The sequence below is a fragment of the Phalacrocorax carbo genome, chromosome 3, assembly GCF_963921805.1.
Source record: "Phalacrocorax carbo chromosome 3, bPhaCar2.1, whole genome shotgun sequence".
In the NCBI taxonomy this organism is placed as follows: domain Eukaryota; kingdom Metazoa; phylum Chordata; class Aves; order Suliformes; family Phalacrocoracidae; genus Phalacrocorax; species Phalacrocorax carbo.
Genome location: NC_087515.1, coordinates 122,813,275 through 122,830,110, shown reverse-complemented (window position 1 = coordinate 122,830,110; position 16,836 = coordinate 122,813,275). Strand labels below are relative to the sequence as shown.

Below are 16,836 nucleotides of genomic sequence, written 5' to 3'. Positions count from 1 at the left end.
ATTTCTCAGTGTAGGTCCTTCCCATGGGCTGCACTTCTTTATGAATAATAGTTCATAAAAGCAAATGCTGAAGAAGACCCATGTGTGCTAGGTGAAAGATCACTCCTCTGGCACCCTTCTTCTCAAAAAAAGGAGATATCTGTATTTGTTCCTCTGCAACATGATCTCATGCAAATAGCTTCCTACTTTGACCTGTTTGGAGGAAAAGATGTTGCTTAAGTAGGAGGACTGACTGCTTTCTAGGACAGGGTAGTCACTGTACACAGGCACATTTCCTACTCAAAACCTACTTGCATTGGAGGCTTCTTCACAAAAAAGTCCAGTGTCTCCTGCCTACACTGCTGGGAAGCAGTGTGTGAAGCACCTCCAGGGCAGTTTTTCTTCTCTTCCTACTCAAGCCCTCTGTGTTGTGCTGTGGGTGGTGGTGTCTGTGGCACAAGCCTTTTCGTACCTAATTGCTGATCATAGAGGTGGACACCCCTACCTTTGTTTCAGATGTGAAATGAAGAAGCAAGATTCAGTAGCCTAAGTTTAAGGCATGATTACCCTCCAGGGCACATGGGACATTTACAAGTGGGTAACAGGTATGAGGTAGGACCTGTGGGAGATCTAGATCTTTCTGGAGCCTTGGCTCAGGTAGCCCGTCTGCCCTCTCTGACCCGTGTTCCCTGAGAAAGAAGGCAGCAAACTGCACGACAGAGTCCGCCAGCTCTGAAACCCACCGGAGAGGAAAGGAGCATCAAGCTGGAAGGCTCTGAGCCTACTGATGTATGTGACTGCCCCTGGAGGCAAAGGGTGGCATGTTGTGCACTGGGGCATCAGTCCTGGGATGGGATCTGCTGTGGGGCAACACTGTCAGATCATTCACAATCATATCTCTTTTATCTCTAATTTTTACAATGCAATGTTAATTATTAATTGAAAACAGCACTGGGCCAAATGCTAATGTCACTGGAATGCTATAAACCCAGAATAATTCTGCTTAAGCATGTGGCTTTCCTCCTGTGCAGTCGAGATCATAAAGCTGCCAGATAACAAGCGCAGTGGAAGGAGTCAGCAACTTTGGGCCAGATTGAGGTCTTACACAAAGTCTGGGCAGGCTTTTCACCAGCTGCACTGAAGACACAGTGTTATTACATTCCTCTCTAACACTCATCCAAAGTGGACTTAGGTAATTGATAACAACAATGCCATTTGGGAGGGAAATCTTGCTGTTATAATAATGTTACAAAGGTGGAAGGTTCAAAGCTCATTGGCTGATGTTCTGTGGAAAGCTCAGCATCCTGCCCTATATATTGCAAGAGATGAGAGGGACCAGCTTCTTACATTGCAAAAATGGGCTCCAGCATCGTCCCGCTCTGCCTAGTGCTTCTGTTATGTTACGTGTATGGTACTCCAGTCTCTGTAAGTAGAAACCTGATTTGCACAGGCTCCTTTCAGTCCAGAGACACATCATACCTTATACTGGTTGTATTTTATTCTCTTTCAGGTCAGGCACCTCTCCAGTGAAGCCAGTAAGTTAACTCTTTTCAGTTTTGAAGCATTTTCTTTTGCTTGCTGTGTGTCACCACATCTGAACACATAATGTTTTGTCTGTCTTGCAGCAGCAGATGCTGAGGTTGGTGAGATAATCAAAGACATTCCAGACATAAACTTAGGTGAGTTCAAGTCTAAATTCTCATAAGGCCTGAAAAATCATAAGCAAAATGCTGAATTTTAAGTGTTGTAATGAAGACACGGGTGACTGATGGTCAAGTAGTTCATGGTAACAAGAGAAATATAATTAAGTGAGCTCTGAATTACCTCCCTCTGGCTATGACATACATCTACCCCAGGACTGAAACCCTATGTAAACAAGGGGTGCAGATGTCTGTCACTTCGGAAGTTTGGACAAACCCATGGTGTTAATGCAGTAACACACTATATCAACTGGAAAACCTCTGGAGTCCCACCAGCATTTTCCCCCCATCTCTACATGATTTTTATGAAGTTTTACAAAGTGGAAAATAGCGTAGATGTTTCTTGAGCTTCTGTATCAGCGGTAAGGAAATAAAACAGAAAAGACAAAACACACTTCCTCTATTGTCTTCCTCTATTTTTTTTTAATTTCCATATATCCTTCGATGGTGCACTGTACGATACTGCGTTCCTCAGTATTACTATATTCTCTAGAGCATTGTCTTACTGTGTGGCTGTCGCCACTGCCTGACAGCAAGCAAGGGGTTATTAAACTTGACATGGATAACGGTGGCCACCAGATTTCTGCTGCCAAAAATGCAGACATTGCTGAGTAGAAAATATTGAGTAGAAACTGTTGTTACTTTTAGGCCTGTCCCTACATTTCAATGTAAAGAGGTTGGTCCTTTATTTTCGGTAAACATCCGAGAACATTAACCTCGTATATGTAGGCTTAATATGATTTATGAGGTGAAATACATTTAATATTTCATTTACATTATCTTTCATTAAATTGCTTTTCAGCTGCTGGACTGGACCTCTTTCAGGGTGATATTTTGCTCTCTGTAAGTAATTAAAAACTTTATATTTATCACTTGTCCAAATTGTATTTTTGGCACAAATCTGCCCATGTCCCCAGAGCAGATGCATCACCAGCTCTTAATTCCCTTTTCAGCAAAATCAGCGAAACGCCCTAAGAGATGAGACCTACAGGTGGAAGTTCCCCATTCCCTACATTCTGGGTGATAACCTAGGTAATGCAGACACTTTATTCTGATTTTAGCTCCAATCCTTATTTGCACTGGAGTCACTGTGATGTAAAATTTGCCTTTTTCAGAACTGGTTCTCTCACATTAAAAATCACTAATAACTAGAAGGCTCCTTTACATCAAAACCATTTTTTTTCTTCTACAGCTATCATAAAACCCCACAATTTCATAAAATTAAATAATTTTTCTCTTCAATAATTTTTCTTTTGTTCCCATGCATGTATCTGTGTGCATACCTGACCTCTCCAGGGTGAATTATCTGTAGTGTGTTAAAGTTGCTTTCCTGATGCATGTTTTCCAGATCTGAATGCCAAAGGAGTCATTCTCCAGGCATTTGAAATGTTCCGCCTTAAGTCTTGCGTTGATTTCAAGCCATATGAAGGAGAGAGTACCTACATATTCTTTACAAAAGAAAGCGGGTAAGGGTTATATCAATTTCTGTTCAGTTTTGATGTGTAGAATCAGCTGGGAATTCATCCTGTTTGACTTCAGCAGTCTAAAAGTTTAGTCTAAGTTTGCTGTCAGCAGAGAAGAAGAAGCCACTGAGAAAGCAACACATCTTACCTTCTTAGACAGAGAGCTTAGAAGCAGCTGCCTCTCTTTGCTGACTGCAGGTGATGAACTTGGAATGGGCATCTAACGTTTGGATTGTTACTTTTTGATACGGTGAATCCCAGCATCGCTGGGTTTTCTTCAACTGCTCCCACTTTCCTACCTAGGGCTTTTTTCCATTTCAGTGGTAGGTGAAACCACCCCCATGTATATCCTCTTAACTTACCAAGGATGTGAATAACCAGAATTTAGGCTTTGAAATCTTTGGAAAACAGTTTAAAAAAAAAAAAGTATGGAAAGCCAGTTTATTGTAATATTGCTATGGTTTTGAGGTGGCTCTTCTTTAATGAAAGGTCCTTTTGAAATCTGAGTGTGTTTTATACTCAGAGATTCAGGTTTTCCAGAACCTGGAAAGATCTATTTTATTTATTTCCTACATCTAAACTCACTTTGAAAGAACATCTAGAAAAGCAAGAATCTTCTCATTGTATCAGCTGTGAATATTTCTTGTTCTCTCAGTACTTCATAAAGGCCTATAGACACTAATTCTGCCCTGAGCTCTTTCTTGGGTAATATGTCCTATGACACTTCTCTAACAAGACCGTGCAAACACTGTGATTTTTTACAAGCTGGTGCTGAAAAACCTGGTACTGCAAACTCCTGGTAGAAGCTGTTCAAGCTTGTTGTTTTCAGTACCCACACGAGTGTGTTCAGCGCTCCTTCAACAAACTTGACCCAACACTGCTTTGAGGGTGCCAGAGCAGGGGCACAGGCTGCCCAGGGAGGCTGTGGGGTCCCTTCCCTGGAGACATTCACACCCCGCCTGGATGCGTTCCTGTGCCCCCTGCTCTGGGTGTGCCTGCTCAAGCAGGGGGTGGGGCGGGATGATCTCCAGAGGTCCCTTCCAACCCCCGCCGTTCTGTGATTCTGTGATGTGCAAATGAAGCTACAGTCCAAGCAGGTGCTCTTTAGCAGTTGCCTCTCACATCACCCTTGAGCTACCCCAAAAAGTTCCCAGTGAACGGGCTGAGTAGCTCCCTCCTCAGTCATGGTTAGCCTCTGCTGGGTCATGCATTCACAAAAAGAGGTGTAGTTTCCCACCTAGGGCCAATGCATTGCATAGCTGATGTTAGAAAGGACCAAATGCTGCTATCCTAAATCCTCCTAGATCTTTTCTCTAGCCCAAGTGATTGTAGAAAAGCTCAGACTGTTGATGAATTTACTATTTCTATGTATGTGCTTTGTTTCTTGGCAAAACAGCAGCTGATATAGGACTAAACTTCTGTGGATCTCAAAAATCAGAGGTGGGCTTGTCTGGGGGAGAGGGTATGTAAAATGCTGGCCCCATGCAAGTGATAGCAAGTTTGTTTTTGGTGCTTAGTCTGCTTTCAAAGCAGAGCGTCTGTACAGTATCAAGGCACTTGGTTAGCACCTAAATAATGACTTCTATTATTCCCTTTATACTGAAACCTGTTTTGATATTACTGTAAATCCAGTGAGCAGAACAAGAACTTAAATACAGAGAAGAAAACTCTGCTTAACAGACAATAAGATGTCTCTCTTTCTCAGGTGTTGGTCCATGGTGGGGGACCTGCAGACTGGACAGAACCTCTCTATTGGTGTAGGGTGTGACTACAGAGCGATTGTGGAACATGAGCTCCTGCACGCTTTGGGATTTTATCATGAGCAGTCGAGGATGGACCGGGATGACTATGTGACCATCTGGTGGGATGAAATTATTGCAGGTGGGTTTTCACCTTCAAGTCAGATTTTGTAAAGTGCAGACTCATCAGTATCTTATTTTCCACCTAAATATTAAGACCTTCTTAAAGATATGTTTTTAGAAACACTGGGCCACACCTGAGACCGCTGTAAATCAATTGTAGATGTAGCAGGATTTTGATACAACTTCTCTGGTCAAACACCAGAAACTGCCTAAGGCCAGAAGAGAGAGGCTGTCCTTGGAAGTCAGAAGATGTTATTTCCCGTTGGCTCCAGGACTGCTCTGCTCTCTGATTTTGAACAAATCACTTCCCCTCTCTATAAGTCTGTTTTCTCTTTCAGTGCAATGCAAATTGTAAACTTACTGGGATGGTGGGCTTTGAGGTGGCTCTTTTTTAATCAAAGGCACTCCAAAAATCTGAAAGGCTTTTATACTCAGAGATTCAGGCTTTCCTGAAACTGGAAAGATTTCCTTTGTACATGAAGAAGCCTCAAAGTGATTAGGTCAGATGAAACACATAAAACAGGGCTCTATCCTGCTCTCCTCTGCCCTGTGGGTCTCTGCAGATTCTTGCCTTCAGGATTAGTATCATCAGATGCAGTGGCTTTATGAGTTTCAGCAAACTCTCCACAGTCCCCCTTGTCCCTAGGCAGTTTCTCCTGCTGTGTCCTTTGAGGTCTGGTTCTGTACTACTTAATGATTTTATATTTGGAAAAGAGTGAACGGAAGTGTATTACAAGTTCTGAAAGGCATGCTAGCAAAGACTAAACTCTTGTTCCCAGTGGTGGTGCTTTGCAACGCCACTGATGGCAGCAATGCAGAAACCTTGCCCTGAGATTGCTCATGCTCTGTGTGGACAAACTGATCACGTCATTCTCTACATTTATGTACTCATCATCCTTGTAAGTAAGTGAAAAATGCATAAAAAATAATCATCAGAAAGGAAGAAGGTTCAGGGACAACTGTGGTCTTTTTTGGATAGATAAGACCTTGTACAAACAATTTCTGCTGACCTCTAAGCTCAGTATCTGATATTCTGAATTGTTCCAAGTTGAATGGCCATTTGCATTCCTACTTGCTTCTACCCTGGATGTGTAGTCTCTTTTGGGGTGGCTGAGCAGTAGATGGGATGTGGATACTGATTTTGCAGACCATCGTTTTTATTGTTATGACCAGCACTAAAAAAATTCACCTTATTACTAAGTTCTCTCACCTTGAACGATGGTGATGAAGATGATGATGATAATAATAGCATCTAGACTGTGACTTTTAGGCCCCTTTCTGCTGTGCTTTACTCACCTCCAGAGCAAGAAGACTTACAATGCACTATTGTGAGCTCCGTGGTGTACAGAGGTATTGAAAATCTTGACAAAATAGTGCCAGTTCTCCATGCATTTTTTTTCCCGAAAATATATCATTGTATCCTCTTAACCTATCTGTGGTGTATTCAGTAGCCACAAATTTGGGGCATAAAACTGATACACAAGATGGATTTATGTGTGACACTATTCGGAATGGAGTCCTGGACCCGGCCTGGTATCATTACAGTCAATTCCTACATTCAGTAGGCTTCTGTCCATACTATAAAATGTCATTTTCCAGTTAGGCAAATTCATTAAGCAGAAAACTTCTGCTGAAGCCGTTTGAAAGATGTCTGCTGATATGATTGTGCTCTGTGTGTCTGTGTAGTGCACGCGCACGCACATCTGTTCCCACATTAGTGACCTGCAGCCCCAAATTTAATAGCATGGTAGCGTTTTTTCCTGTAATGCATTTTCATAAACTGCAGTGCAGATAGATGGCTTATGAGAGGAGAAATCTCCCATTCATGTTGCTGTTGACAGAAAAGTTTATAAGCCTGTTAGACTTCAGAGAAAACACACAAGACAGCCTAATGATATAGTCTCCTTGCTGTATGATTTATTTCTTTTAAAAACACATAGAAGTTACCCTTTGCCTGCTAATGATATTAAAACCCAGCATCATCACAAATGCCTGTGTCCTGCCAGGATTTTGTCCCCAGCTACAAAATGAGGTAGCACTTAATAAGCAAGATACCCTTTTTGATAAAAGGTGCAATTCAAGTATCTGTAAGAAAACAGTCCCAAGTTCTTATACAGTCTCAAGCCTGGGACTTAAGACCTTTGGACCCAGAATGGACTTGCAGAAGGGAAGGGCAGACTTTACAAAGAGACGCTGTAATTTTCCACCAAGCACAGTCATGCGCTGTTTCTTCTTGAAGAGAGAACGCCAAATATTCTGAAAATATTTGTAGTAGGAAAAGCTGGCGATCTCTCTTTACTTCCATACCAAGGTATGTGAAATGGCTCCTTCTCTCTGACCTGGCAAACACCTTCATAATGAAAACTTTTCTCTAAGAAACCATGAGAAACATGTTTCCAAAAGACATTTCAATATAAATATCATAGCAATATTATCAATATTCGGTAAACCCACCATTTTTTCACAGATACCTAAAGTATTCTTTGCTTCAAAGAAAAACAGAACCTGGAGGCACTCCAGGACTGTCATACATGTCCCCTTAATGAGTGGAGGGCTCCAGGGCCTCTCCTTGTTCATATATGGTCTAATATCTGGGAATCATTTCCACCAATACTCACAGGCTCTGGAATGGAGTACATTCATCCTTAAGCTTAATTCTTCAGGATGTTTACTATTAGACTGTCTAATCTGACCTCCTTTATATCCAATATTTACAGCTCATTGATATTTGATTTTGAACTTATTGAATTCACCATGTGAGGGTGCAGAACTGCAATCTAAAGACACTGCTTGGTTGTCCAAATTACTTCACAAACAAATCTGGCTACATTTGAATGTTTTATCATAAAGTAAATAGCTTTATGTATATCAACTAAGCCTCAGAAAATGGTATCCAAGGGACCATGCTAAAGCAATTTCCTTTCCAGTTTCTCTAAAAAAGAAGCAATTCTTTTTTGTTCTTTTACCAGGCCAAGAGCACAATTTTCTGAAGTACGATGACAGCTACATCACTGATCTGAACACCCCTTATGACTATGAATCAGTGATGCACTATGAACCATTATCATTTAACAAAAATGAAAGCATCCCCACAATCACAGCAAAGATACCAGAATTTAATAACGTAATTGGACAACGTCTAGACTTCAGTGCCATTGACGTGGAAAGACTGAATCGCATGTATAACTGCAGTAAGTCACAATGTAACCATGGCCAACTATTTCTTTGTTTATACTTGAGCTTGTCTGGTTTACCTCCCTTGTATCTCTAAACCCACCAAAACTCTTTTCAGGTGCTCTTGAGGTGGTATGGGAGTGGACCTGTGGTGTTTATTCCCTCCTCGTCCTTCTCTTTGGTGCTGCTAACTGTCATTACTTTTGTAAAACTTCAATTCGTCAATGAAAGTCAATCCATTCACATCTTTTCTTCCATATTGCTCCTAGGGCTTCAAACATGTATTTGTGTTCTGCTGGTGTGTGGGCATGTTCATTGTGCCTCTCCTGGGAGGCAAATGCAACTATACTTTGTCCTCTTTTACTGGCATTTGGTCTTAATTAGATTATTTTGCACCTGAGATTGGCTAAGCCTAGAGTCCAACACTCTGTCTAGTTGGTTGCTAAGCTGGCCAAAGATGTTATCACCATGTGTGATTATTAGCAAGAAGTTCTTTTCCCCATGGGTTTGCCACTAGAAGCATCCACTTGCAGGCAGACTCAGCTGAACTGGCCTAAGGTAACTGCATGGACTTTGCTTGAAGTGGAAGAACCGTGCTCATGCTGATCAAGCAGACGAGTAAGCCATGAAGAACAATAACCTCCAGCAGAGGAATGGTTACATGCAACACCACCCTGTTCAGGAAGTGACTTGTTTCTCCAGGGCTTACAAGCAGGCATAAAGACAGTCACCACCAGTCACTGTGCTTGAGCTGTGGTGTGAGAGTTTGTTAACATTCTGCAAAGTGGTCAAATGTTGGTGTCTTTATGCAGGGAATACCTCCAGGAAGCAAACTTTCCCTCTTTGAAGTCTTTGGGCTTACATCTGCTGTGGGTTGTCTTCTTTACATGGTGTCTATACTAGTGTAAACTAGTATACCCCCCCTCCCCCCCCCCAAAAAAAAATTAGGGAAGAAATGTTAATTAGATACTAATTTGAAGGTAACTGTGTGTGTGGTTTTTTTTTTCAGCTTCAACTCACACTTTTTTGGACCAGTGTGCTTTTGAGTTTGAAAATATCTGCGGCATGATTCAGGGCACCAGAGATGATCTAAACTGGGTCCATCAACAGAGCAGTGCTATAGGGCAGGAGGACCACACACTTTCTGGGCGCTGTAGAGGTAAAACTAAGTAATAGAACACTTTCCTATAGAAAAGGGGTTAGCTGCAGTAATGGTCCCTTGTGCCTGTCTGTGCTGGTCTGTGTACTTTAACTACAGTGTCTTTAACAACTTCTCTGAACCATATTTAGAAGACTACTCAGCAAAAATCCAAGTTGTAATGTTTCTAGTTAAGCAAAAAGCCCATTTTCTTTTCACGTGTCTTGGCCCTGTGAGTATGAGTTTACAGTTGCACTCGTGCTCTTGTTAAGCTTTTTCAACATAGTGGAATGTTCTCCACATCAGCAAGATAAAAGGGGACAAAGAACAATCTTAACTAGAGGCCTTTCAAGTACAACCTAGGAAAGGATTTACTGCAACTTCTAAAGCCTAAGTAAGAGTTATGTTACCCCATGATAAGAATGAAACTGCACTCATAGCCACTCATAACTCTTGTGTTTGCCAAGTGAACGATAAGCTAAACTTGAGGAGTGCTGGTTCTGGAGGTAAAATAAAGTTTCAAAGTATTTTATGATAGTAGTTTAGGGATAATTAAGGAAAATTAGGAGTTAGGATAATTACCGCATGAAAAAGTGGTAATTTTGCAATTTTTCAAAAGAAGAAAATCTCAAAAAGCATGGAGTCAGCCCCAGTCACAGTTGCAGGGTACTAGCTTACAAGGGAGAATAAAGATTAAATCCCAACAAGCAGTTCTGAAAAGCAAGGGCCTGATTTGTCATTATTTAGACAGGGAAAACTACTAAACTACTAGAGACTTAGAACAGAATTTTACTTTTGTGGTAAATTTTGCCTAAGTACAGAGTGAAAGAATCCTGGCCTAAAGCACTTTCAGTTGTGCTTTGTTACTCTTTGATAAAGTAAAAATTTGACTTGCTACACTCAGGAGCAGACAATTCCCCTTACGTGACACACCCACTGGAAAGAACAGGTCCTCAAACTCTCATAATGCTGGTACTTGTTGGTCAGGTCCAAGAATGCAGTATAACTCAAGAAAATCATCTAATAGCTTCTAGAAGTACCTGCTCTTAACCCTCATCTGAATTTTTTAATTCTTTCTCTCCTTTTTTTCCCCATATAGTATAATTGTAACTGAAAACTAATGCAGCTGAGTTGTTTGAGATTATCAGGTAAAATCCAATCTGCCTAAAGTAAGCACTTAACTTGCACTTACGCTTTAGCATCTAGTGACTCGGTACAAGATAAGTATCGACATTATCTGAAGAGTTAATGGAAAGGGATAGGCGCCTCTCAGGATCTCCAGAATGTCTAAATGAACTGCATCAGTAGGGAGTGCCTCTCCTTTTGGACACCCTCAGTGACACTTGGTTCATTCAAATTTGGACATTTTTGGAGAACTGGTTCTGCAGTCATCTCAAGTGGGGGCAAATTTTAGGTGGGTCCTATTTTGCCCAAACATTTTTGACTTCCTGGGTTTTTGACTTATTACTGGCTAAACTGAAGAAGTGAAAGTATAGCCTAACGTCTAGAGAGGAGCTGGAAGCCTGGCTCTGGATTTGATCCCTGTATCCCAATGCTGAAATCTGCTAAGGCCGTATTCTGATTGCCATAGATGCTTAATGTTGCCTTTATTTGACTTTCTTAGCAAAAAGGAAATGGAGTCTAGATCGTTTGGGGGTTTGATACCATAATAAGTTCAACAACAAAGTTAGGCACCTGAATAAGCCTCACAGCCCTGTTTCTCACTTGGACAACAGTGATCATACTTATATTTAATATATTTAAATTTAACGTAATTTTAACTTATGGTGAAGTATCATATGTGTGCATAAAGCAACTGGGTATCTTTGGCAACGTTTCTATGGATATGAGTTCAAAGCATTGCTGCCATGTGGAAGGGAATGGAGATTATTCCCCTGACATGGTTGCAGCAAACATGATAAACAGCTCAAACAGCTCCACTAACCATGCAGGATGCTGCACTGTGTTGATGCAGCTGCAGGTTTAACTGATGATGCCCTAGATGTCAGATTGGACAAGAGTCCAAGAAACCAGCCCCAACAGAGAAAGCTTTCCAACAACTGCTAAAAAGAATTTCACTTGTCAATTTAATCATAGACTATAATGAATAATGAAAGAGCAATGCAATACAGATAGGATGTGACAAGTCCATGTGATACCAAGATAAGATACATGTGCAAATGGTGGACCTCTTGTAAATATAAGGATAAAAGTAGACATTTCAAATATAAAGTAAAGAACACTTCAGAAAATCTTAGCGGGGAATGAAACTAGAGGGGCAGGAATTCTTAAATAATTTCCCCAAACTGAGATTCTAGTTTCAAAAAGTCTTTGGGCAAGCTGTAAAAAAGAGCTGCTGCTTCTTCAAGGTCAGGAGAGTGCTAGTTCTGTGTCCAACTCTTTTTTATTATCTTCATCACTAATAAGAAATTATTTTACTCTTTACAAGGTAATATAGTATGTGATCTCTAAGATCACACGTTTTTATTATCTTTAGTATAAAGCAAGTTAAAAATATTTTTTACTAGTTACTTGCAGTCAGCACTGAAACCTCTTTCTCATATCTCTGACATCCCTGAGGCATCCAACTTCCATCTGGACCAACTAATGCAAAATTGACATAAGCTACCAGCAATGAGTTCCATATATACGCTAAACTATTGGTTCTGTTCTTATCCTGGTCTGTCTTGGGTGGTTATCACATACTATTTCCTCTACTGTTCATGTTAAGTACTACACTTACACCTACTAAAAGAGGGGAGTTGAAATGATAAATTTATGCCATGCAGCTAGCAGGAAACCTGGGGAGAGACAGTGGCACTCTACAATTTCTTCACAGATGCTGGCTATTTCATGTACTTCAACACCAGCTCTGGCAAGGCAGATGAGGTGGCAATCCTAGAGTCTCGAATCCTTTATCCAAAGAGAACCCAGCAGTGCCTCCAGTTCTTCTATAAGATCACGGGAAGCCTTTCTGACAAGCTGATCATCTGGCTTAAAGAGGATGATGGCACTGGAAATGTTCGCAAGATGAGGAAAATTCAAACCTTTGAAGGTAATGCTGGAAATAGGAGGAATATATAGAATATTGGGGGAGGAAAAGTTGTCCCGCTGGGTCAATGAATGCAGTTGATTCACTCAGAAATCAAAAGATTTTCCCAAAGCTACTGGCGTATTTTGCAATCCAGCTAAGGAATTTGGTATTTCATATTTGGTATTACGTGAGGCCATTTAGCAGTGAAACTGTGGGTTGTAATAATGTAATTCAGGTGTTCCACAGCAGAAGTCCCAACGTTCCTAACAATGTTATGTTACACTCTGTGATTGAGAGGGACCCAAACTCCATTGGAGATCAACTGGCTGGATCTCCAGTGGCTGTTACATGATCTAACAGAGACCTGTCCAGATGCAGATACCTGTGCTCATCTGCAGTCATTAAGAATCCCAGCCTGGTGTTTATATGGTTGGAAATATAAAAATGGATGTAATTTTGGAAATGTGAGCTGAGTTCCTACTTTGGATGATTTTGCTAAATAGGACAAATGCAGCCACTGTGGCACTATGCGTTGATGTTGTCAAAACCCAAGACCTGTGATAATCTGCCTATACCAAGCTGCAGCAGCCTGCAGGGAAGGATAAGTCCCTGGAAAAGTGGCAGCAACACTTAATTCTAACATGTTGGGTCATTGACTCCCATCCACTTGCTATGTTTTGGCCTTTAGCCTGTTGCCCTTTATTCTAGAGACTGTCATTCACCGAAAAGTTCCTAATACAATGTGTCCAAAGCATTAAGATGATAAGGTAATATGAGTATATTATAATCACAGTATCAGCTTAAGATCTCTAGCCTTCAGGATTTTGTGAGAGGTCCAGTTGTCTAAAAATGCAGCTGGAATGGATGTCTAGGAATACACTGCTTCACAATATCACCAATCATGCTGATGGCAATGTTTTGCTTTCCTTTCACCAAAGCGGATAACGACTATAACTGGAAAATTGCCCACGTAACCCTCAACGCTCAGAAGAAATTCCGTTACCTCTTCCAAGGACTAAAGGGCAACCCCAACTCTTCATCTGGTGGGATTGCTATTGATGACGTCACACTGACAGAGACCCCCTGTCCCACAGCTGTGTGGCTCATTCGGAATTTCAGCCAAATCCTTGAAAACCCAGCAAGTGACATTATTGAAAGCCCCCGGTTTTATAGCCCGGAGGGTTATGGTTTTGGCATAACTTTGATTCCCCACTCCAGTGTCAGTGGCTACAGTCGCATTGCCTTTCACCTGTGCAGTGGAGAGAACGATGCTGTTCTGGAGTGGCCAGCTCTGAACCGCCAAGCTATACTCACAGTGCTGGACCAGGACCCTGATGTCTTGAAAAGGATGTCCTCAAGCAAAAGCTTCACCACAAGCAAAGACCATCGTACCTCAGGTAGGGGGTGTCTGCCTGGAGGAATGGTGAAAATGAAAGCCAAAGAATCTGAGTCAGAGGACTGAGTGTAGGACTCAGAGTTGGGCAACTATGGCTGCATTTCCCGATTTGGGACACTTTCCTGTGTATGACTCAGAATTCCTGTCTGTGAAAGATCATCTATTGTGAAAAGTGATGCATGAAAGGTTGGTGTTATTATGAACAATCCCTGGAATAGCTGAGTTTGGCTCTAAATACAGAGTTCTCCTAAGAGCTGGCAATTCCCAGTCTATCTGTGGTTTGCCCATTATGATAGGTGACATATCACCACAGGATGGTGCAATGCTAGCAGGGTACTGTATTCTATTACTAAATCAACAATAAGTTAAAACTGCATTTTGGAGGTTTGGGTAACTTGAGCGTACATGGTCTGAACGCAGAGGGTTCATATGGTAGCTGTATTTAAGAAAAAAAATATCTGAAAACTCCTGTGAGCTCAGTCTGCAGCATTTGGAGCCTGCCTTGCTTGGCTGGGTGTAGACTGCAGATTATGGACTCTTTCAGACAGGGGCAACACTTTAACTCCAGATTTATATAGCGTGTAGCACCATAGTTACACATCCACTCCTAGGATTCTCCGTGGAGTGTTAATTCAAAGCAATAAGAACAACAGGACAATATTGAGTTTGGTAGAGAATACAATACTAGAGATGAATCTCCATCCCTTTTCACTTTTTCCAGTGGAAGTTTAGCATACACTTTTTCAGGAGGAGGTTTTAAACCTTAGATATGAATATGTTTAAAAGAACCATAGCAAAAACCAAAATCTGATAGACTCTAAACCATAAGCACTTAAAAACTGATGAGAAAGTGTCTTTATGCAGAAGGGGGCTTTTAGCTGGTTACAAGGAGGAGGTCAAGTGCGTTTGGTTAGTCCTCAGTGAAAGAGGAGTGTGGAATTTAAATGCGCTCACATAGACTAAGAGTCATCGTGCAGACCATATCTAAGGATCTGCTGGCACCCATAATTGGTCAGTCCTCTGTGACTTGTTTGGGCATTTCAGCTCTGGACTTGATTTTACAGCATAAATCCCATTTAACACTGTGATGCACAAAAAAGTCATGCTATACTTCCAGCTGCAGAACTTTGTGGTTCTCACTTGTCACTCCTATTCTCTTTGCAGATGTTAATGGAACCTTAATATGGGACAAACCATCAGTTGTTGGAAAATTTGATCCCTCATGCAATTGTTATAGAAGCATCTCCTGGGGGTGGACTAACTTCATATCCCACAGCCAGATGAGACGGAGAAGCTTCCTGAAAAATGATGACCTGATTATTTTTGCAGAATTTAATGGTAAAGACCCTCTTCCTGAGTCTGCGTACAAAAAGAAATGGGTGATCCTTTCTATCTCTTTTCATACATTCAAGTAACTATTGCCACCTCTCTCTGAGTCATCTGCTCTTCTGATGGGGATCAACTTTTAAAAGCATTTCTGTGTCTTAGCTTCAGGTGGATGATGTTGACTAAAGTGACTATGAGTTCAGAGGAATCTAAATGGCAATGACTTACTGAAGGTTAACTTCTTAGACACCTTTAAGCACCCTAACCTGTAGCTATTTTCGTTTCTAAGCATTGAACATACTAAAAGACCTTCCTTGTAGTGCTTATTTTCAAACAGAACAGCCACACTTGGCATAATTTTTCATAGTACAGAATACCACTGATTTACCTAGCTGGTTACCATAATTTCAGGATGTGTTTCCATTTTGTGGTTTAAATATGCAGAATTTGCTGTGGTACAGCAAAAGCTCTGTAAAGGGCAAATGGACAAGGAGTACATTCTGGTCCACAAAGCACCCTGTGAGCCCCTGGTATGACGAATACTACATAAAGCATCACTACTGTTACCCAATGTTTTTCTCCTCTCTTTCCTTTTTTAAAAGATATAATTCACCTCAATAACACTGAAGTCCCTGTTGAACCTAAACAACCTGCCTTCATGGAAGGCCACACCCTTGAAAGGAAGAAGAGAGAAGCCCTAGATATGGAGCCCGTTGAAGACCAGCTGCCTCATCTGCAAGACCCGTGTGACCCAAACCCTTGCCAGAATGACGGAGTCTGTGTGAATGTGAATGGGAGAGCAAGCTGCAGGTACCATGGACCTCTTCCCTGCTAGCCTTGACTTTCTTCTGAACCAAATGATGCAGCTAATAAGCATTCAGAGCTACAGACCTCAGAGGTCTGAGGCACTAGGTCACCCAGGAACAGTAGGAACAAAACACTTCACTGCAGTGACTGGTTTCTACAAGCAGCCGTAGGGGGAGGCAAAGAAACCTGGTGCTTCCAGGGGTTGTAAGTAGCCTCCAAACAAGGTGGGGATGTTGTGACCTGAACACCTCTAATGGGAACTGGTCATCCAGGATAGTGAGTGTGAGGACCTTGAGGTGGGTCTATAGCGCAGGACAAAACTCCTCACCCATGTGAATCTGTACTTTATTTTCCCAGGTGCCCATCAGGACAAGCCTTCTTCTTCACAGGTGAGAGATGTCAGTCAAGTCAGATCCATGGGAACATCCTGGGAATGACAGTTGGTGGAATTGCTGGAACCATTGTCTTAACCATCGTCCTGATTTCCATGATGTCTAGAAGATAAAGAGCTGCAGAGGGATAAATCTCAGCCTGGTATTTTTCCGTAGTTAATAAGACATCAGTTTTCATTGAAAAATTTTTAATACAATTTGTAGAAGACCAGTCAATGTATGGATGAAATGGTCTATCAACATCTTGGCAGCAATCTGTTTGCTCTATAGCACTTGGCAGTTAAAGGACATCATGTAGAACTGCTGTCTAATGAAAGTTCATACCCTGCCTCTCATGTATTCTCTGTTTTGTTTCTTCATCCAATAGCAAGTGGTAGTGCTGGGAGTCCACGCATTTATTTTCAACCACAGTTCAAACTTAAATTAAATTATGGGTAGAACCTCTGAAAACACTTTAAAAAGTCATATAGAAGCACATATATTAAGATTCTAGAAATGTTCCTATAGAAATTACTCAAGAAATCTAAAGGGTTTATGTAACTTTCCATAGTTATATAAATCAGTA

The 16,836-nt window shown here is 41.3% G+C and overlaps 1 protein-coding gene across 1 annotated transcript; it reads left to right on the top strand.

The window, feature by feature from the left end:
- The first annotated feature begins 1,335 nt into the window (after positions 1-1,335).
- On the top strand, positions 1,336-16,394 carry MEP1A (meprin A subunit alpha). Its single transcript, XM_064448577.1, has 12 exons — positions 1,336-1,404; positions 1,490-1,514; positions 1,605-1,658; positions 3,028-3,145; positions 4,848-5,023; positions 7,974-8,195; positions 9,188-9,337; positions 12,156-12,371; positions 13,289-13,747; positions 14,911-15,084; positions 15,675-15,882; positions 16,237-16,394. Exons 1-12 carry the CDS (start codon positions 1,336-1,338, stop codon positions 16,382-16,384), a joined length of 2,019 nt encoding a protein of 672 aa, XP_064304647.1. The 3' UTR covers positions 16,385-16,394.
- The last annotated feature ends 442 nt before the right edge of the window (positions 16,395-16,836 follow it).

Coding starts and splice junctions, on each gene's coding strand:
- MEP1A (XM_064448577.1), top strand. CDS start 1,336: ATGGGCTCCAGCATCGTCCCGCTCTGCCTAGTGCTTCTGTTATGTTAC. Junction 8,196..9,187: donor GAATCGCATGTATAACTGCA/GTAAGTCACAAT, acceptor TTTTTTTTTCAG/CTTCAACTCACACTTTTTTG. Junction 15,085..15,674: donor TATTTTTGCAGAATTTAATG/GTAAAGACCCTC, acceptor CTTTTTTAAAAG/ATATAATTCACCTCAATAAC.